Consider the following 22577-nt stretch of genomic DNA (forward strand, 5'->3'; position numbering starts at 1 on the left):
GTGTAAGACATTATAACAATAGCTTTATCGTTTATATATATTATGATAAACTTATTGTTACACAACTCCCAAGTTAGTATTTTTCAGAAATGTGACCAACACTCACATATGTATTATGACAGTTTCAGAAGCCTTGATTTCTAAGTGAACATGTGAAATGGAATATCCCTGCTTCAGCTAGTAGGTTTCTGTTTCATGATTGGTCCTGGTAGTGGTTATAATGAGACAGGAACAAATGTAGGCTTCGGGTTTCCTGAGTCCGGACCCACCCTGGACTGCAGCCCCGGATGCAGAACTGTTTTTCTCATTCTACTCGTATCATCTGATGATCATCTTTAGGTATTGTGAGTATTAAATGCCAGAAGAGCAAATTTGATAAATCAGTCATTATTAATTTAAAGAAAGGTTCAAAAGTATATTATTATACTCTATGCTCATCTTAAGGTAATTGTATTGATAAATCTAAGTGGCTAGCTTATTTTATTATCTGATCTTGATTGGTCGTATTTTCTCCAACCCTTTTAAATCAAAGCAGGGAACAAAACTGAGGTGGTTTTAATACAGGACAACCCACAGAATCTTGGCAACTGACATTTTTCTCTAAAAGATCAAAGTTAAGGACTCAGATGCATGTTCACTTTTTAATGAAGAGAGAGAGAGTCCATCTCACTCTTTGGGGGGGGGGACTAGTGGTCTAAGGCGCTGCGATTTGCTGTGCAGAGTTTCATCCCTAGGGCACGCCAGAAACCTATGATTGTGGGTTCGATTCCCAGTTCGCCCCGATTATGTTTCTAGGTTTGTCAGCACCATACCCGTGCTTGTGGGTTTCACCGAAGTGGTAAACATCTGAGACCTGCATCACTTCGGGCTTTCCTCCCACATTAAGCTGACACGCTGTGATATAACTGGAATACTGTTAAAAGCTGCAATAAACCTAACACTCACTCACTCACTCACTCACTCACTCACTCACTCACTCACTCACACTTGGATTTGGAATGTGACTTTTGTACAAACTTTATTGACACAGTTTATGACATGGTTGTTGGGAGGATGTAGTCACATTCGTAACCTTAATCTTACATTAGAATTAATATTGTTCGGTTGTAAAAAGGATGCTGTGACTGATGCTGTGTTTGATCTCTTCATCACTTCAGCAAACTATTTGTTTTGTAAATTTTAGGACCATTTAAAAATGAGATACTATTGAAAAGGAAGATAAGTTATGGATGTTAACTTTTTTATTACGAGGAACACAATGTTTTGGAGTGTAAGCTTACTCCTTCATCAGGTGAATGATTCACATGATGAAGGAGAAAGTATATACTCCGAAACATTGTGTTCCTCATAATAAAGAAGTTGACACCTATATATCATCTTCCTTATGTGTATCACTTCTAAATTACTAAATGCCCTTTGAAGACTTATATTGAAAAGGGGCGGTCGGGTAGCCTGCTTGTGAAAGTGTGTGCCCATCACGCTGAAGACCCGGGTTCGATTCCCGGCATGGGTACAATGTGTGAAGCTCATTTCTGGTGTCCCCTGCCATGATATTACTGGAATATTGCTTAAAGCAGCGTAAAACCATACTTGCTCACTCACTTATGTTGAAAGGACTATTCATTTTAGTAAAAATTGTCTTGAGTTTTATACCAAATGGGCTATGTATCATGATTTATTTGAATCAGAACCACAGACTAGATAACATTGTATTAAAGAAGTTGTTATGACCTTTAAATTATAATGTTATGATATGAATTAGCCCTGATCTAATATGTATGAATGGTGAGTGAATGCTGTCTTTGTGATGTCTTGTCAAAAAACTACCCCCAAAAAAACTTGTATCTTGAAGTGCTACGTTTTTTATTTTCTCATGTTTAGCTCTGTTGTCCTGCAGAGACACATCTGTAACAGGAATATAAAAAAATGTTTAAAAAATCAGTCATTATTGTCATTTAAAGGACATGTTTACTGACATACTGCATATTGTTTTTAAAACAAGAAAAGATTCATAAAATAAAACCATTCTAACCTGTTGAATGGGAAGAAATAGGAAACATATTTTTTTGGCCTTGGGATGTCAAATTTATTTGATAGACATTTGGGAAATGATAGGCTATGTGCCTGAGCTTGGCAAGTCCCATTAACAATATATCACTGACTGTGTTGCATATCATAGTGGGATCAATGAGCAGCTGGCTATTTCTAGTGTCAGGAAGGTCAAAGGTTGAAAGGTCAAGCACAGGTCAAAGGATATGACCTTTGTCCCTATTACCATAGACTGATGTCCTGTTTTATCATTGATTTGTATGGTCATACCAGTAATACCATGTTTGAAGAAATATCGATTGTTACTGTGAATTACTGAGTTATAACACTGTTTGGGTTTCCCAGGATGAATTTTCTATCGGCATGGTATATTTGAAGTTAAAGTTTCTGTTCAGTCACTATGGTAACCATTCAGTCATGTAATCAATATTTTGTTGAATATCCTTTCACATTGAGCCTTATATTTATTTTTTTGTTTAGTATTTTGTATTTTAGAGTTGTGCCCCTTAGTTGGGCCATGATCTGCTTCCCAAAGATCTGCATCCTAAATTCTTCTCAGTTACCATCCTTACTTTGTCAGTATTGTGCATGTTTGTACATGGTGAAGTGATAAACCGCGAAGACCTAAATCGACCTATGAAGATCCAGGGGAGGATAGGTCTTCAGCAACCCATTCTTGCCATAAAAGGTGTCTGTGCTTGTCGTAAGAGGCGACCAACGGGATTGGGTGGTCAAGCTCGCAGACTTGGTTGATGCATGTCATCGTATTCCATTTGAGTTGATCGATGCCCATGATATCAATCACTGGATTGTCTGTCCAGACTCGATTATTTACAGACCTCCGTCATAAAGCTGGAATATTGTTGAGTGCGGCATTAAACAACAAGCAAACAAACTAAGACCTGAATCACTATGGCTTCCCTACCTCACTGACTTGACATGGCGTGGTATAATTCACGTTCACAGACATCAATGTGGGAAGTCTGGGTTAGCCTTGGTCCCCAGTAGCAGGTGCTTGTTGTAAGACTTGTCTAGATCAGGTGGTCAGACTCAGTGACTTTGTTGATGGCATATCATTGTGCCCCCAATGGTGTTGGCATATTGTTGTGCTCCCTCCTCACTAACTCACTCAGATTCTAAATTGACCACAAGTGCACAATGTCATATGAATGTAGGGCCAGACATTTTTTTTAAGACTTTACAAACCTGCTGTATACATGGTATAAGCATAAAGCAGTGGATTTTTTTATTCGTATTAAAAACTTGAAATAGTTTTAAAACACTAAATGTCTGTCGCTATCAATATCAATATATTATTTAAAATACTTTAATTAATAACTTGTTGAAATTTTATCCTAAGTATTATAAAACTCAAAAACTTATAACAATTCTTATGACTGATTATTCTTTCCTGCCTACTTAACATTTTGAGGAAGAAGAAGAAACGTTTTTGGTGTTTCTAGCAGTATTTAGTGACCTTTAAAGCTGAAAACCTCATTCTTTCAGTAAAAAACATCTGTAAATTAACAAAAAACAAAGGCTGCCCTCTCATGCCTATAGAATCATTTATTGGGTGTACATTTTTTTAAGAAGATTGCATCCAGTGTCTGACGTAGGTTCAGCTACATTGAACACGTTGAACCCTATCAATGTCTATATATAACACTATTCCAACAGCAAATTCAGGATAAAAATGATAGATGCAAAAGAAGAGAAATATTAAATGTCAATATTTGTCTGACATGCCGGAGTCATAGGGATTTTCATAATCATTCATAATACTCATTGTCAGTGAAGACAAGATCCATGTTGATTTGTTGGTAGTTGATAAGGAAGTGCACCAGCAGAAACAGTGTGTGATTCCACTGTCTGGTCTTCTAACTAGGCTAAGGCTGGTCACAGATCAGGTTGTTGTCCTGTGTAATTATCAGTGCTGTCTACTGTGTGAGTTCATTGGCATTGCCTAAAGAGCTTCTTAAAACGGAAGAAAAATGGCATCTTGTGTTATTAAGGCTGTTGTTGTCGCTGAGGAAGAAATGTTTGTTGTTTAACGACGCACTCAGCAATATTCCAGCTATATGACAGCGGTCTGTGAATTAACAAGTCTTGACCAGACAATCCAGTGATTGATGTCATGAGCATCGATCGACACAATTGGCATACGATGACATGCATCAACCAAGTCAGCGAGAGGGACCACCCTTATCCTGTTAGTCGCCTTTTACGGCAAGCATGGGTTGCTGAAGACCTATTCTACCCAACATCTTCACGAGTATGATAAAGGAATGATTAGTTTGGTAACTGGTCAGTTGAAGTATTTGGACATCTAGACACTCATTTATGCAGACATTTTCTTTAAAAAACCTGTGTGTCTGTATAAGCAAGGTTTGACTTCATCTGTATGTATAATAAAGAAGATTTGGTTTAGAATCGGTCTTTAGGAACACATTTTTGTCTTAAGAGAGAACAACAGGATCAGGTGGTCAGGTTCCCAGACTTAGCTGATGCATGTCATCGATTCCGCTTGTGTAGGCCTTGTAGGACAATGCTCATTTTGTCAGTCACTTGTTTGTCTGACTGAGACTTGATTATTTACAGACAGCTGTCATGTAGCCGGAATATTGCTAAACAACAAACAAACAAACAAACTGTAAACACATGGTAAATAGTGTTTTTGAAATGGTTATGTTTGTTTACTTGTTATCTAAGGGACTGGGTTTGATTCCAGAATGGATATAAGTTTGTGCTAGCTTGGCATTTACATGGTAATATAAACCTGAAGTATACTTATAATACTGGAATATAAAATCAGCAGTTTATTGCTTAATATCATTTCTGCAACACGTTTTGTATTTGGTCTGTATTATGTTTGTCATATAAGACTCAAAAGCATATTCTCAAGGCAAGGGAGATAACTGACTATAAAAGTCCAGTTTCCACCCTTGCCGAACTAAACTGGAATTCATGGCTCAATTGTGATATTTTACTTTCATATTACTTATAAAATGGCCACACCCTTATCGATAATAAAGACCTATATTGTTATAAAATGGCTCTTACCAGCAAAATGCATCAAATTACTTGAGCACCTAATAGCTGTAGACGCCCAGTTGGCGGTACAGATCCTTTGCAATTCCTGCAATCGCCATTAAGCTGCATGGCAGTTTACAAACCAAATATTGATTTCCTTACGCAATTTTGATTGGACTATGCATAGACTTGTTAGTCCAGCCAAAACATAGCTCCAAAATTCCAGTCTAGTTCAGCAAGGATGGAAACTGGACTTTTAACTCCCTTACTTCGGGAAGATGCTCAAAAGAAGTTAAACATGTCAAAGGACATACATGTTGCCCAGCTACGTGTCGAGGCACATGCCAAGCTACATGCTGAGCGCATGTCGAATCTTCAGCATGTTCAGAAATGACATCATGATAGAACAGTGATTTGTCGTAAAATAAACCACTCTTCTTTCTCCATTGTTCTTCGTGGTTTATCGTGTAACTATCTTATGTAATTGTATAATAATAATAATCAACACGTCATGTTTTCTGCCCACAGTGTCCATAGGTGAACCTGGCCATGGCTTCCCTAGAGGAAGTTCACCGGACCAGCTCTGCATCAGAAAATGCAGCGGAAGCTGCCCTCATCGCGATGGAAAGTGGCACTGACAACGTCATCCATATTGTCAACTCGGCTGCCTCGTCCTCTACAGCCATGACACTCCCCACCATTGCACTGGCCTCTGGCAACCTCACAATTCCTGTTACTCTCGGACCCCCGGTAAGTCACAGACTTCAGGATTTATGTAGGTGTTAGCATATAGGGATCATTTGGTAGATACATTCAGTATGCCTGGCTATCGATACAGATCATTGAGATCGATAATTGTCAACTAAATATCGATCAGTTTTCGATAAATATCGGAGGAGTAATTTTTAGCAAATATTCAAAAAAGTCCGAAAGAAATCCACACACTTCATGCCACTGTTGAGTATTGACACATTTGTGCCTGGATTACTCTGTGAACATTTAAGTTTGAACCAAAAAAGTTGCTTTCTGTCTTTCGCAATTGACATGAATGACAATAACAAATCTGTTTTGGTAAATTTAAACTTTATTTCATCACAATTATTCTGTAAGATATGAATATACGAAAAGATGTATCCAGGATTCCAAACTAAGAGCCCTTGGGAATTGGGAATAAAATAATTTTAATCCTCAAATTGGGATATTAGTATAGTTGTTTTTTAAGTTCAAAGGTACTTCATTGGGATCCCGGGTCGTAATAGGCGAATAAATGGAACAGGTGGGCAGGCTTAGTGACTTGCGTTGATTGCGTGTCATCATACCCCAACGACTTGGATCGTTGCTCACTGTATTGATCACTGGATTGTCTGGTCCAGACTCGATTATTTGACGGCTTGGATCGTTGTTCACTGTATTGATCACTGGATTGTCTGGTCCAGCCTCGATTATTTGACGGCTTGTATCGTTGCTCATTATATTGATCACTGGATTGTCTGGTCCAGACTCGATTATTTACGGACCGCCATCATATACATGATGTAGTTTGAATATTGCTGAGTGTGGCATAAAACCAAAAAACTACCCAAAGATATTTTAACATTGCATTCAGTGCAATAAGGTAAATTATAACATCTTCCTCTTTGCAGTTATTCCTGTTATCTGTGAAATACAAGTCTCCTCTGCCATGCCATCACATTAGTTCTGGCTGTAATCTGGTAATAATCAGGAATTGGAAACTTGTAATACCAATATGTGATTTTCAGCCGACATTTTCCTGCAGCATTGGGGCCGAACATATACATACCTACATACCACCTCCATATAAGGGCCTTGAATAATGCCTAGCGGATGGTTTGGTGAAAGACATTTTTACCATGGCAGTGCGTTCTTTTTAACAAAAAACTTGCACATGTGTTTATCTACATGGTCAGCTTGAAAACAGTTGTGAGAATTTGACACCGTCAGTAATCCAACCCCACTTCTTACCCTGTAGATAAGGGATCTCAAACACTTGTTTTATGTACGATTTATTGTTTAGGAACCCAAGTCTGCATGAAATGTCAAAGAATTCCCAAACGGGAAACATTCATTTTCAAATTCATGTAATTCAAATTATGACTTTTATGACTTGAGGTTTACTGATAACACTGTTTTAACGGAAGAAATGAAAAGGATTAGGTTTTTCTAGTTACAACACTTACTTTATTAGGTTGAATTCAATATCAATATTTAATATGTGAATTTAAGGACATAAGACTTCAAAAGAAAATCCAGTGTGGGGCAAAATATTGTCTTTACCAATCTTAGCCAACTATTTAGAAAGAGGTTCTATTATTTCCCTTGACTGTTTGTTTCAACCCAAATGACCTGAGATAATTGCCAATTAAGAAAAACTCATAAACAACCTGAAGAATAGACAATGGTTAAGGAGTTTTGTCCCTTAGAAATGATTGCTTCTGTTCCCGTTTGCAATGTTTCTGAGATAATTGTGCAGAAAATGTTCAGTCTCTAATTGAAATACAGTGTTCCCTCGCTATTGCGCTCTTCAATATAGCGCTAACTTGGTTATAACGCGCTAAAGCGTGGCACCCAAAATTTACTTCCATTTTTAATAAACTCAAGTTTTCCAATGATATGATGTTTTCCGCATCTCAAAAAACATTATCAGCTGATCACAGTGATCACATAACATCAGAAATACCAATCAACAAATCAGAACTGAAATACGCAATTTAATTCCACGATTATTATAATATCTGGTTATAAAAAGGTGTGTATTGTATATCTGGACTTATGGTGATTTATTTTATTAATTTTATTAAAAATTTCATTAAAAAATGTTCACATTAATTTCGTCTTAATCGTGTGCGAAGTGATCGGTAGATCGCACAACTCAGCATGCTCACGGTAATTTACAGCAACCCCGGTAAGATTACTGCTAATGACGCCCCGAAACGAACTTTAGTTGCCAGAGAATGGAACCATTTTTTATACCAACCCACTTTCCATCAGTCTTTTAGCTATAGTGATCCTTTATCGGGGCCACGGGTGCCCCAGTCGACTAAGGCGCTGTGATTTGCTGTGCAGAGTTGCGTCCCTTGTGCATGCTAGAAACCTATGATTGTGGGTTGGAATCCCAGTTCACCCTGATTATGTTTCTAGGTTTGTCAGCACCATACCCGTGCTCGTGGGTTTCACCAAACTGGTAAACGTCTGAGACCTGCATCACTTGGGGCTTTCCTCCCACATTAAGCTGACACGCCGTGATATAACTGGAATACTTTTAAAAGCGGCGTTAAACCCAACTCACTCACTAACTATAGTGATCCTTTATCATTCAAATTCCTGATCGTTTCTACAATGTTTAATATTTCTGCATGATACTTTGTAAACATATACTGAAAATGTGTGTTTGATTTTTTGTTATATTTGGGAAATGGCCACAAAAATGAAATAAAATTGTTCAGGGTATTTAGGTATGAAATAATCAAACAGAACAATGCTGGCGTACAGCTCTGAATCTCATTCATTATGTTTGGAGATAGACTTGAGCACAGGTCCCGTGATGGTCTGCTTTAGGATAGGTCTTCAGCAACCCATTTTTGCTGTAAAAGGTGACTATGCTTGTCGTAAGAGGCGATTAACAGGATCGGGTGGTCAGACTCGCTGACTTGGTTCATGCATGTCATCGTTTCACAATTGCGTGGATTGATACTCATGATGTCTATCACTGGATTGTCTGGTCTGATTGTCTCGATTATTTCTGGACCACCGTCATATAGCTCGAATGTTGCTGAGTGCAGCGTTATACAACCAACAAACAACCTTGAGCACAAAAGCACATTTTTTCTGATTTGGGGTTAAAGTTGACCAGTGTATTCAGTGAGTTTCATTATATCAGGCTAGTGGTAAAATTATGTCTTTTGCTGATAAGAAGTTTTGACAGAACTAAAACAGCAATATAATACATGTTGCTGTACTTAACATTGCTTGATGCACTTCTTGTATGACAAGACCATGTGGTGCGGATATCTGCTCATGCGTTAAGTTACTGGTTGACCTTGACCAGACTTGAACAGTTACTAGACACCAATGATGCAGATGGAATATTGCTGACTGTATCTTTGAACAATGTTCAATCACTCGCTGGTTATGAGTGAGTGAATTGGGTTTACCACTGCCTTGAACAGTATTCCAGTGATAATACAGCGTATCAGCTTAATATGGGAAGAAAGACCAAAGAAATGAAGGTCTCAGAGGTTTACCACTTTGGTGAAACCTACAACCATGGGTATGGAGCTGACAAACCTAGAAACATAATTGGGGCAAATAGGGATTCAATCCCACAATCAGATGTTTCTGGCTACCCTAGGGAGGCAACTCTGCACAATGAATTGCAGCGCTTGAGACAAGTGGTATGGTGCTTGCAAAGCTAGCAACATAATCAAGGCGAACTGGAATTTAGCCCACAATCATAGGTTTCTGGCATAGCCAAGGGACAAAACTCTGCACAGCAAATTGCGACGCTTTAGACGACTGTGCCAGCCGTGCCCAGAGGGTGTTCAGTATGCTTGTAAAATGGTTAAGTGCCCAAAAAATGTTTACACAAAAGGCAGTGTTGTTTTAAGCATATTTCATGTCATACTTGGGGAATATCACGAATATATTATTTTTTGTCAAAGGGAAATTTTATTTTCATAGTGAAACATTTCCATCATCCACATACCTTCCTTGACTAATGAGAGATTGTCTCCCCTTTAGAACCAATCTCATTTAAATCAGACCTTAGTTCTCGCTACCGCTAAACAAAGATCTGAAGACATCCCATTAGGGGTCACATGAGAACGTCCTTTCATCCGACCAAGGAGAGCGTCGCTTACTAGATCATGAAAGTGAAAGTCAGAATGTGATTTCTAATCAATGCCAATCATACAACCTTGAAAACTTTAACCATGTTAACAGGGGGTGTTCCGAACAATAGTTACAGGTTTAACGGCTGAATCCATACAATCTAGACCATTTATTAGCCATTCCCGAATGTTCTTTTGTTAAAATTTCAAATTTGTAATCGAGAATTTGTCAAAATATGTTTCGAAGCGTAGTCGCAAGTTTGAAATTAGTGCCGTAAAGCACGAGAAAGCTGCCTTCTGGTTGGTCATTCTATTGGTTGGTCAAAGTTCTCGCCAGGTCGGTCTGACGTGACCTGTAATGGGATGTCCTCAGATCTTTGTTTAGTGGTAGCGAGAACTAAGGTCTGATTTTAATGAGTGAGTGAGTGAGTGAATATGGTTTTACACCTTTTAGCAATATTCCAGCAATATCACAGCGGGGGACACAAGAAATTGGCTTCACACATTGTACCCATGTCGGGAATCGAGCGAACGCTTTAAACACTAGGCTACCTGACCGCCCCTGATTTTAATGAGATTGCTTTAGAACTGATTATCCTAATGATATTTTCTTGTAGGGAGGTTCCAACATACAAGCTAACGGCACTCAGCAGGTCGTAGTGTCCACTATGGCTCCTGCTGATCTGGCCGCCAAGTTAAAGGATGGTTCACTTCCCACGCAGGTCGTGCAAGTCCCTGCTGGCTCCCTCACCACAGTTGACTGGGCAGCTAAACTCAAGGTAGGGAACAATTCTTTTCCACTTTGCAAAATTAATTCAGATAATTTGTAGGGATGTCATTGTATATCGTGAAATTGATGTATCAGTAGTATCTTTATGTCGGTACTCTATCGGTACAAATTTATGAATATTGCTACCAAATTATTAATTCGCCGGCACAAAAACTGTTACATTTATTAAGAGGTTAAGGTGGACATTGAAAAGACAAAAAAATTAACATTTAATGGATCAGCCTCATTCATATTTAGCATTAAATTTCTCGTCTACGAAATTAATTTTTATTTGTACATGTACAGAATAATTAATCTTATTATTAATTGATATATTGTAATACTCCTAAGTTGATCTATCGATACTAAATTTCCAATCATTGACACCCTTAGAACATTGTCCAATTTCATATGGGTTCTTGTGGTAGACTTGTGTAGAATTGCTGGGGAATGTGTTTAATGCTACTTTTGGAAATATTCTAGCAAATCATGTGAGGGGACACCAGACATAATGTATAGGTAATAGAACTCAGGTCCTGGGTGTGACAAAAGAATGCTTTAACCACAAGACAGCCTGTAACTTTAGCCACAAGTCCGAAGCCTGAGTCTCGTAAAATTCTGTTGAGTTTAGTCTGCTCAGCTATTAATACAGGGGTAGATTTAACAACAAATTTGGATGTAGCCAGCAGGGCTTGCTCCTTTTAAAAGTTACTGGCCCTTCTCCACACTAACTGGCCTACAACTAAATTGTGGAGGCCGCGAAGTAGTCGAACCTGAAGACGAGTAGCCACCCAGCAAGGCTCTGAAAATATTTTCTTCTTGGCTTCCATTTGCGATTTATGAGCAAATAAGGAAATTGTTGTACACAACATTACAAAATGGCGGACGGTTGTCATTCTACTGAGATGATCCAGTTAAAAGGGAGAAGGGGTGAAATTTTAACTTTCCAGATGGGCCGTCTACTGTACGTTTCAGCAAGCCCTTTGTATTCTAACTGGCAACTGGCCAACAGGCCAGCAGTACAAACGTCCCCTGCAATAGTCCATATATTAGAAGAACACAACAAAATCAACTGAAACATATCATGTTAAGAGCTATTTTCAGGCTTGTAGACTCAAAGACTTTTGGCAAAGTCTGTGACGCCAATAGCATGATATAAATAGAAGAAAACTCATAACTGGTGTCTTGATGATTAGTTTGTGGAAACTGATAGAATTCTTTATTGATTATTCAGCTTAGAATAACAGGCAGACCTTGGTCCATATATTTTAATAGACATGATAGAAGTGCCTCTATGTTGCGTAAGATGATGACAAGGCCACTGAGTGTGGACATCGGTGAACTACTTTCCTCACCCAATTTTGAACCCTGTCATTTGTTTTGAACAGTCTGTGTGGGATTAATAATCTATCATGGATAGTAACATAACAAATCTGTGAGCATTGTGCTTCATTTAAATACTTTTTGCATGGGCTGAAAATCTTTGATGTGTCTTTTGAATAGTATTTCAGGGGTAGAAACTAACATTTTTGGTCCACTAGTCCTTATAATGATAATATATAGCAAAACCCCTAAAAATGACAATTTTCTACTAGTCGTTATGATACCTTAACTATTGGGCAGTTTGGCAAGGACTATAGGACTAGTGCCAATTGCTTACCCTGGTATTTGAAGTATAAATCTTATGAAACCAAAATGTTATTATATCAGTGTAGACCCGTGAAGATCCGGGGTAGAATAGGTCTCGGGTAGAAACTAACATTTTTGGTCCACTAGTCCTTATAATGATAATATATAGCAAAACCCTTAAAAATGTCCAGTTTCTACTAGTCCTTAGGATACCTTAACTATTGGGCAGTTTGGCAAGGACTGTAGGACTATTGCCACTTTCTAACGCTGGGTCTTCAGCAACCCATGCTTGCTGTAAAACGCGACTATGCTTGTCATAAAAGGCGACTAATGGGATTGGGTGGTCAGGCTCGCTGACTTGGTTGATGCATGTCATCATATCCCAATTGCGTGGATCGATGCTCATAACGTCAATCACTGGATTGTCTGGTCCAGACCCGATTATATACAGACCGCTGTCATATAGCTGGACGCGGCCGGGGATCGAACTCCAGACCCTCCGCTCTCCTGGGCGGACGCTCTACCACTAGACCACGGAGGCGGTCTCTTTGCACTGAACATGATATTGAAAGAATTGAAACCAAATAATTTTCATACATTTTTTTATTTGTTGATAGTTGGGACTGGTAAAAATTAGGGGGTACTGATAATTTTTAGAGTTGCCAGTCCACCGGGTTAATTACATCTACATGTATCAGATATAGTTAGATGTCATCATATATATATAACGTTACATCAAACAAAAGCTTATAGAAGCTAGACAAAAGTGTGCTTTATGAATATGTTGATGTGGAGTGAGTGAATTGTGTTTAATCCCGCTTTGAACAGTATTCTAGTTATATCATGATGTGTCAGCTTAATGTGAGTCGAAAGTCCGAAGTGATGCGGGTGTCAGACGTTTTCCAGTTTGGTGAAACCCACGAGCACTAGTATGGTGCAGAGAAACCCAGGAACGTAATCTGGGTGGACCGGGATTCAAACCCCCGATCATTGTTTTCTGGTGTGTCCAAAGGATGCAACTCTTTAAAGCAACTTGCGTTGCCTTAGAGGACGGCTGATGTGGAATGTCTTGAAATATACATTACGCTCTCCCGACTCTTACCACTAAAGATGTTGGATACATGGTAGAGGTGACTACTTGTAATTATGATCGCTGCTATAGTTTAGACAGAAAGTTTATAAGTGCTGGATCTATTAAAATTTTGTTAAGTGTAAAGTTATTAAATCTTTGTTGTTTATATAAATCATACATTTGTGTGTTCAACATGTAATGTACATGATGTAGCTGGCGAATTTGTATAGCCGTAACTTGTTTGGGGGTCGCCGATACTCAATATTAACAGGCTTCTGCTCTGTTTTAACTCTTAAATAATCCAATCAAGGCTCCCAAGTGCGTTACATATTTATCAAATATATAATTATATTTAATCGATGTGATAGAAATGAATAAAGTATTGCCGACAGTGTCAAAGTCAGCCATTTTTCTCCCTGCTGCTACTCAAACCAAAGGGAAATAACTCTAAAAATCTGAAGTTGACATAATCCTACCTAATCAACCCTCTTCAGGTTTGAAATTCGACTGTAAAAACTGAGTTGTTCGACACATACTCTATGTTTTATTTATAACTTATTGCGACTGTTGAACCATCGTAACTATCGAAATGGTAACACGATACACTTTACTTGAAACCAGGTTGATATCAGACTCTTTACTATCTGAATGTAGACTGAAACATTAATCAGTTGGCCACTATGATTGGAAAGTCTCCGGTTTCCTGATGAATTTTTTGTTTGAAATTGGAACTAACAGCCCTCGATGAAATTAATTCGAACAAACAGTGATTTAGTGTCACCATGCCCTGATGGTGTTAATCAATGTTCTCATTACTTGTGAACTGGTTCATGGTTGGATAATATATGAGGTGTTTAAAGCCATTCATGCAATCGATCAGGCCTTATGATCATTATAATTATTAATGACTATTGTAACCATGGCAACAGATCCTTGGAAATCCATTGCACTGGTGTCTTATGCGATGGTCTTGTTTTCATCATTGTTGCCATGACATTCGAGAGTTAGAGTTACGATGTCGTATCAGGGCCTGGAACTTGTAGTTGTCTAAAGCGGACATATTGTCTTTAGGTTATTAGGCTAATCGTTAAAGGTGCGAGGTATTGCAAGTATATCGGTTAATTGAGGTTTATTCATCCATTATGCTTTTCACAATATCTTATTTTAATACTTGGTATATCAGATGGTTTCAAATAGTGATATTTATCATGTATTTTTCTTGTACAATTGACAAATACCTTCACAATACCTCTGCGGCCCCAGGGCATGTACCCAAGATGGCTGCATGTTTATCGTGTTTATTGAATGAGTAAACATGATGTTGTACCAGCATCTTGTTTTCTTCTGTTTATGAACTTCATTTCATACACTGATGTTTCCGATTGCTTCTGAATTTAAAATTTAGAATTATACAGCATAATTGTGGTGATATGTATCGCAATAGATTATGAGCCATGGTCCAAATGTTTGGGTACGTTGACATGCCATCGACCAAATCTACACACCTAACCTCCTGATCCATTTGGCCGCCTCTTATGAGCAGCATTGCTGGGTGTCAATGCTAACCTGGAATCCTCACAGTTGGTAAAAAGTATGGTAAAAATGAGAAATGTATTTAATGTAGTTTAATGTGTTTTTTGCAGGAGTTGCAGCATGCCCAGAGACTGGAGCGACTGCGGGAAGAGCAACAAGCTGTCCGCGACAAGCTCACGCAGAAACAACAGTTCGAGGCGAAATACGAGCCGTGTGTTGTTTGTGGTGACCGTGCTTCAGGTAATGTGTACAGTTGGTAACGATCTCACAAACAAATTGATTGAGTGAGTATGGTTTTACGCCGCTTTTAGCAATATTCTAGCAATATCACGGCGGGGGACACCAGGAATGGGCTTTACACATTGTACCTATGTCAGGAATCGAACCTGGGTCTTCAGCGTGACGAGCGAACGCTTTAACCACTAGGCTACCCGACCGCCCCATGAACAAATTGAAACTAAACGATGTTTGGACTTGGATATCATGAAGTATAAACATGATAAACCCTTTATAGGGTCAAGGTCAAAGCCTAAAAAATGATTGTCTGCTTCAAAAGCATTTACTCCAGGTCAGTGAAAGACTTCTTGTCATTCTTTGTGAAGGCTGCAATTGGAAAACAGGGAAAATGTTGTGAACGACCTTCGTATAAGGTCAAGGTTATGGTAACCATGGTGATGGTGATTCCTAATTTATGTTTGCCATTTTCACTTATAGAATGCCTTTTCATTCAGATAGTTTTGAGTCTTTCCATGTTATGATTATTAATTTGAATACCAAGTAAAACTAGTGATGATATAACAATTCTAAATAGCAAATAGTTTTATTAGTTCACGGAGACCTTGCATTTTCATGGAAATTTGTGATTCCATTGTGTGCTGTGATGATAACATGTTGGTTTTCGCTAGGTTTTTTATGTCAAACATGAAACAAACAACAACCTATAAATGTTGTGTCGACAGGTCGACACTATGGTGCTATCAGCTGTGAGGGGTGCAAGGGGTTCTTCAAGCGGAGCATCAGGAAGCAGCTGGGGTATGCATGTCGAGGAGCTCGAGACTGCCCCGTCACGAAACTCCATCGTAACCGATGCCAGTACTGTCGACTACAAAAATGCCTGGCTGTGGGAATGAGATCAGAGTGTAAGCCCAACATGGTTGTCTCCCTTTGTGTGCTTTTGAACTCTATCAGAATTGAGGCTAAAAAAACGTTTCTTGGTTCTCAGCATTTGCAAACTACAAGTCTCCTTTCAGATGGGAAAAGGGCTGACATTGGGGATAACATGTATGCATTAGCCAATGAGTAGAAGCATGATAGTAGCAGTCCTGTATTAGTTACCATGGTTACAGCCTGAGAATCAAAGAATTGTTTTTATTGTCACAATTTTTAGTTGTTTCAAGTAAGTTTTGTCTTTTTTTCAATTTTTCCAATGTTGCTCCTTTGACAAGATCCTATTGGTGTGACATGCGATTTGCAATTTTCTGCTGTGGTCTGTATTTTTGTTAAAAATTATCTACACACTATTAAAGGTTTTTAAACTGTCAACAGTGATGTCACTATTTCGCGTGCACCGTTCAATCATATCACATTCCACTATCAGCTTACCAAATGTTTTGGTAGCTGAAATGAATCTTTTCCTATTTAGGTCTGGTTCTTGGCTGTATTTGCAATGCGCCACCTTTATTACATAAAGCGATGCTTTTCATTGACAATCTGATATACAATTTGCCGGCATACCTGTTGGAATAGCTACTTTTGGGGCCAAATATCATCACAGTGTCGTGATTGGGAAGTATAATATGAAAAAAATGAAAGATATTCTGCACATCTGATTTTGGACCAGTAAGCATGTTGTAAAAACAGTAGCAGTCTGTGCCAAACACTTTTGGGTCTACGAGCCCAAACTTGCCTCCTAACATCATTATCAGTCCATTTTAGTATAATAACATGTATTATTATAAGCCTATCTTACTAGTCTGAACAGATTTTTACTAGACTCAGACTTTGGACTAGTAGCTAAAGTCGCAGACTGCTTTAGTTGAAGAGAAGAATTTCTTATGAAATTGATAGGGGTCATACCATAATAAGGTCAAGGTTATGGGACTAATGTTTTGATCCGACGTTGGTATCTGTTATCTGTCTTGAGAAATGTTATGTGCCCGTTCATCATCTTTTGTCTCCCATCATGGTGATACAAGGAATCTTGGGACATGCATCCATCCATACGTCTGCCATCTGGGATCATTTCATTCATGGAGTAGACTAGAGTTGTGTGTTCAATATTTAGTCAGACCCGGGTGGGATTTCCGACATTGGTACAATGTGTGAAGCCCATTTCTGGTGTTCCCCGCCATGATATTACTGAAATATCACTAAAAGCGGCGTAAAAGCAAACTCACTCACTCACTCAATATTTTTTCACGAAAGAACTCATATCGAAGCCAGTGCTGAAATATTTTGAATTTACTCGTCTGAGTTTTATTTTGGATTAAAAAATGATCGTCATCATTGTGTGGCCATGTTTAAACATTTTGATTAGATATTGAAACAAACAATCTTTTTATTGGTTTGAATTGTTTTCCTCCGATCGTGACTAGACCAGGTTCATCACAGTGCCCTGTTAATGATTGAATCTGGTCACACATGTTTTGTTTGTTGTTGTTTAACGCCACGCTCAGCAATATTCCAGCTAGATGAGCATCGATCTACACAATTGGGATGCGATGACATGCATCAACCAAGTCAGCAAAGCCTGACCACGTGATTCCGTTAGTTCCCTCTTACGACTAGCATAGTCGCCTTTTACGGCAAGCATGGTTTGCTGAAGACATATTCTAACCTGAATCTTCACGGGTTTGTAATCACAGAGTTGTCATGTGTAACAACGGTTGAGTGCGGGCCAGCTATTGTAACCAGAATTCCCATGGCGTCTTCCTTAGAAATTCATTGAACTTGTCTTCATTTTGGTAATACAGTGCTGAAACATTGCAAGACAGGATGAATATTGTTCTGTAAACAGGAGCTGTTTAACTTTTAATTTCAGATGTTAGCGCATGACTGATTGTATGAATTCTTTAAAGATCTTGTCAGCAGTTCTGGTTGTCATGGTAACTGTTTAAAAATATTCAAAATGATTGCATAAGAATATCATGAATATTGCAATGCATGTTAGATCATGCAGATTCAGCTTTCAGAAATGATTTTCTAGTTACCATGGTTACTACTGGCATGATTTTGGTATTCTTTTTGTGCTTGTTACTTTGTGATAGTCTTAGAGGAGATCACACTTTTCTCAAACTTCTCAAATTAAACAGAATTTTGAATAATATATGACTATGTAGGAAAGGAATTATGTGATAAACAAGTGATAAATAATAATCATATCATATATTTGTTATCAATAATCTTCTAGGAAATGATTGGTTGGTTGGTTGGTTGGTTTGTTGTTTACCGCCGCTCTCAGCAATATTCCAGCTATGTTACGTCGGTCTGTAAATAATCGAGTCTGGACCAGACAGTCCAGTGATTGATATCACGAGCATTGATCCACGCAATTGGGATACGATGACATGCATCAACCAAGTCAGCGAGCCTGACCACCCAATCCCGTTAGTCGCCTCTTACGACAAGCATAGTCACCTTTTACGGCAAGCATGGGTTGCTGAAGAACTATTCAACCCAGGTCTTTTCTGGTGCTGCAGAAATTTGTTTACCATGTGTTTACTGGAGCTATTTTACAAAGAACATTTATACTGGCTCGGAGTCTCATTATATCTAAAATTGAGGGTTGTGCAAAAAGATAATTTTAAAAGAAAATCACAATCAATTAAAAAGTTGGTTAGTGAAAATTGATAAATATTTGTAGGTCCTTTTACAATTATAACCGATGTGACTCACTCATCAAAATGCATGTTTCTTGATGTTGTTTTCTATGTTGATAGAGGGCTGTGAGTATGAGTCGGAAACTGTGACCTCCTCTAGGTTTTCGATGTTCTTGTTAAAGTGTTATTTGAGATATCACTTACTGTTGTAGCTTTCGCCGATAAGTCAGCAGATTTGCAAGTTCAGGCTCCTCCATATATCGAGGGTAAGAGTCGATGTTCATGGCTTTCTGTACACTACAAAATATATTGGCCACCAGCTATTTTTTCAAAATTGCATTTGGTAAGACAGAAGCGCTGTTGTTTTATTGTTTGGCTCGTGCACTGAAAAATGTTGACAGATTTCTGGTGTAAATGCTCGCCACACACCCGCTGCTTTACAATGATTAGCTTAGAACCTGTCACATGTCCGTGCTTAGACCTGAATACCTGATGACAGTTCTACTACAAAGCCATGTCTTGTTTCTCTGGTGTTCCGCTACGAAATGTCCCTTTAGGAAGCACGGTAAAGAATAAAATGGAATTGTCGCAACATAATTTTGCTATGTCACTCTTGGTTCAAACGGTTATAAAACATGCCCGATTATTCCAATTTATGCCTTGATTCAGTGTGCGAAATAGTCGCTGGCCTGCTTGACCATGGCTACCAAACTTTTGATTGGGCTAAAGATTCTGAAATGTCCCATGCCCGATTGGCTACTGAAACTTTAACGACGATTTTTTTGTATGCGCGCCTCAGATGGATCAATAAGAAAAGAGTTTTTCGCATCTGGAGATCAAAACAACTATCAAAAATATAAATTCAAATTAATATCCGGAACAAATCGAGGTTGCGATTTCAGAGTTATCCCCCTTCGTAATATTTGCATCAATCTTTCTGAGGGAAAAACGGTCGCATATGTAAGTTAGTGAAATTTTGAACTGGCTTGTAACTTTAAAGGAAAGCTAGCACACCTGGCCACTATTTCTGGACAATTTCACACACTGCCTTGTTTACTGACACATATTAAATTGTAGTCCCCCGTCATCCCCTCAAGCCATTGATTGGAATATTTGGCTGTTGTTAAAGCTAGTTCACGAATGCCCACATCTTGCACTAAACATGTTTATTCACGTTCTTGAGTCGTTCACTAACATTTTATCAAGAAATATTTCTTTCACATTTAAGTGATGATTATCTGAAATGAGGTCAGTACTTAAGGATGCACAGCAAGAGTGGTGTCCCCTTCCTAGGATTGACCTTTGGGCAGATATGTTTCTGTAGTGTACAAAAGCCGTGTTGTTTGTGAGCCCATACTGACTCAGGTGTCTCTTTGTGTACAGCTGTGCAGCAGGAACGCAAGCCTCCGGACCAGAAGGATAAAATACAGACCACTGTTGCTACGTCTACGCAGAGGATTTACATCCGGAAGGACTTCAATAGTCCCTCAGCAGCAATCCCTACCTTTGCAGCTAAAGTGAGTTCATATCTTGGTTACTTATAATTTATTTATATGTATGCTGGATAAGGGCCCAGTTTTGTTGCTTACTAGCCCCTATTGAGGATGATGTTTTTGTTACAAGGAATCTTGACTGAAACTTGTTGACATTCTGAAAATGAGACTGAAGCATGGTTACCATGGTTACTGGATCACTGATACCATTTTGATGAATGGCTCAGTTTCACTTGAAATGATTGTGACTTTTGATATTTGAAATTGAATAAAGTAAGTGACAAAAGGATTACTACATAAATGATACCTTGGAGATTTAGAATATTTAGGGTTTATTTCTTACAGAAACATGTTAAGACATTCTAATGTTTAAGTGAATCTCCATCCCCGCTCTAACTGATTCTATAATACTCAATAAGGGCTTAGTTTTATTGCATAGGGGTCCATATAGAGGATTTAGTATCCAGGGGCGCCGTTGTACAAAACAACCTTAGCGCTACGACTGTTGTAAGTCTATGTTAAGGGATGTGAGTTATGATCACCCTAGCGCTAAGATCATTTTGTACAACGGGACTCTGGACCCTGTTCCACAACGTGATTGTAGCCCTGAGATGATCGTAACTCCCATGTTTTAACATAGACTTACGACAGTCCTAGCGCTGTGTCTAAGGCGCCGCGATTTTTCTGTGCAGAGTTGTGTCGATTGGCCACGCCAGAAACCTATGATTGTTGGTTCGAATCCCGGTTAGCCCCGATTATGTTTCTAGGTTTGTCAGCACCATACCCGTGCTCGTGGGTTCTACCGAAGTGGTAAACGTCTGAGACCTGCATTACTTCGGGCTTTCCACCCACATTAAGCTGACACGCCGGGATATAACTGGAATACTGTTAAAAGCGGAGTTAAAAACCCAACTCAACTCAACGTAGCGCTGTGTTCGCTTTGTGGAACGGTGCCCTGGAGGGCGTGGTTTCAAATGCCAGATTGGCTCTGACTGTGGTGTGTCGACTCCATGCCCGGGCCAGTAGATTGTCCACAGCCTGTGTCCTCACATTAAGTTGAAATAGAGTGATACATCTGAAATACTCGGAAACAATGTTAAAGCCCTCAATCCCATTAGAATCCAAACATTTAATCCGATATGATGCCTCTCTGTGTGAAGACCAGAGGTCACCTCCTTTGGAGGTCCAGTCAGGTGAATCCTGAGCAGACTTGACTGCCCATTCTACATGAAGGTCATGTCGGTTTTGAGCCAATCAGATGTCAGCTTTCTAAAAAGATTTCGCTTTGTTTCATTACCACCTCTATTCGAAAATTTGAACCAGAACCAGAATATACCCTCTGGGACATCCTCTATGGTGCGGATGCCATGGTGCTCAGAACCAACAGGATGTATTAGATATCCACAACAATGTTTTCATGGTTAGCATGATAACAACACAGCTTTTTTTCTTGGAATTAGAACTCCTTGTTTAAATTGTTTTCTGAGAAGCCAGAATGCTTGACTTACTTGTGTCAAGAATCCAGAAGCCTTAACTCTGATTGGCTGATTTTAAAGTTCACCAGACAAAATCTTCTATGGAGGTGTCCTGACTGTCCTCAGAGGTCTACTGGTAGAGCGTCTGCTCGAGAGCGGAAGACCCAGGGGTTGATCCCCGGCTGCATCATACCAAAAGATGGCACTTGTTGCTAACGTTGACATGTATCATACCACAAATATGAAGATGCATTGATAATTTAAGGGGTTTTATTCTGTATTATAGATAAAATGGATAGCATTATCATTAAACCGCTCGCATGTTATCAAAAATGAGCGGGCCACTGTAACTTAATAATGCCCTCATATTGCTTGACGATGGGCCATTATCACGCCCGTTGTTCGGTAACGTCATAGGATAGGGATTGGTGACGTCACGTTCAATAGTGACGTCATCTGGTTTGTTCTATGACGTTTCCATATTTGTAAAAGTTGGTCAGTGACATTCGTGTTGATTGCAGTAAATGTTTCAAAACTGATATTGTTGTTTCTTTTTATTTGATAACAAATTCCATCCATTTTAGCTATAATAACGGTAACGCTATTTTTCAGGGCATTATCATTTGCAGAAGCCCTCGGTCTTTTCAACTGCCATGCTTCGTTGGGCAGTTAATGGAAGACCTTGGGCTTCTGCAAATGATAATGCCCTGAAAAATGGTGTTACCATTACAGTATTTGAATGTAGGGGACCCTTTAATCTTCAATTTTTGGTTTGTGTCTCTTTGGCTTTCATGCTTAATTTTCTTTTGCTCTGTTTTGTAAACTGTTACCATGGTAACAGTGTTGTTGCTTTTTTGTCATT

General features: G+C 38.9%; 1 protein-coding gene across 6 annotated transcripts in view; it reads left to right on the forward strand.

Moving 5' to 3' along the window:
* LOC139446791 (orphan steroid hormone receptor 2-like) overlaps positions 1–22577 on the forward strand; it is a 58587-nt gene that overhangs the window by 15985 nt on the left and 20025 nt on the right. For 3 of the 6 annotated variants that reach the window (XM_071228116.1, XM_071228117.1, XM_071228118.1), the window contains exons 2-7: positions 5608–5829; positions 10544–10705; positions 15040–15169; positions 15889–16068; positions 18960–19013; positions 20131–20264. In XM_071228116.1, the coding sequence (XP_071084217.1) occupies positions 5629–5829; positions 10544–10705; positions 15040–15169; positions 15889–16068; positions 18960–19013; positions 20131–20264 (861 nt within the window). In that variant the 5' untranslated portion in view covers positions 5608–5628. The remainder of the gene's footprint in view (positions 1–5607; positions 5830–10543; positions 10706–15039; positions 15170–15888; positions 16069–18959; positions 19014–20130; positions 20265–22577) is intronic. The other 3 variants (XM_071228119.1, XM_071228120.1, XM_071228121.1) reach the window with 1 other exon arrangement.

Source organism: Haliotis cracherodii, unplaced genomic scaffold, assembly GCF_022045235.1.
Source record: "Haliotis cracherodii isolate W230 unplaced genomic scaffold, xgHalCrac1.p SCAF_6, whole genome shotgun sequence".
In the NCBI taxonomy this organism is placed as follows: domain Eukaryota; kingdom Metazoa; phylum Mollusca; class Gastropoda; order Lepetellida; family Haliotidae; genus Haliotis; species Haliotis cracherodii.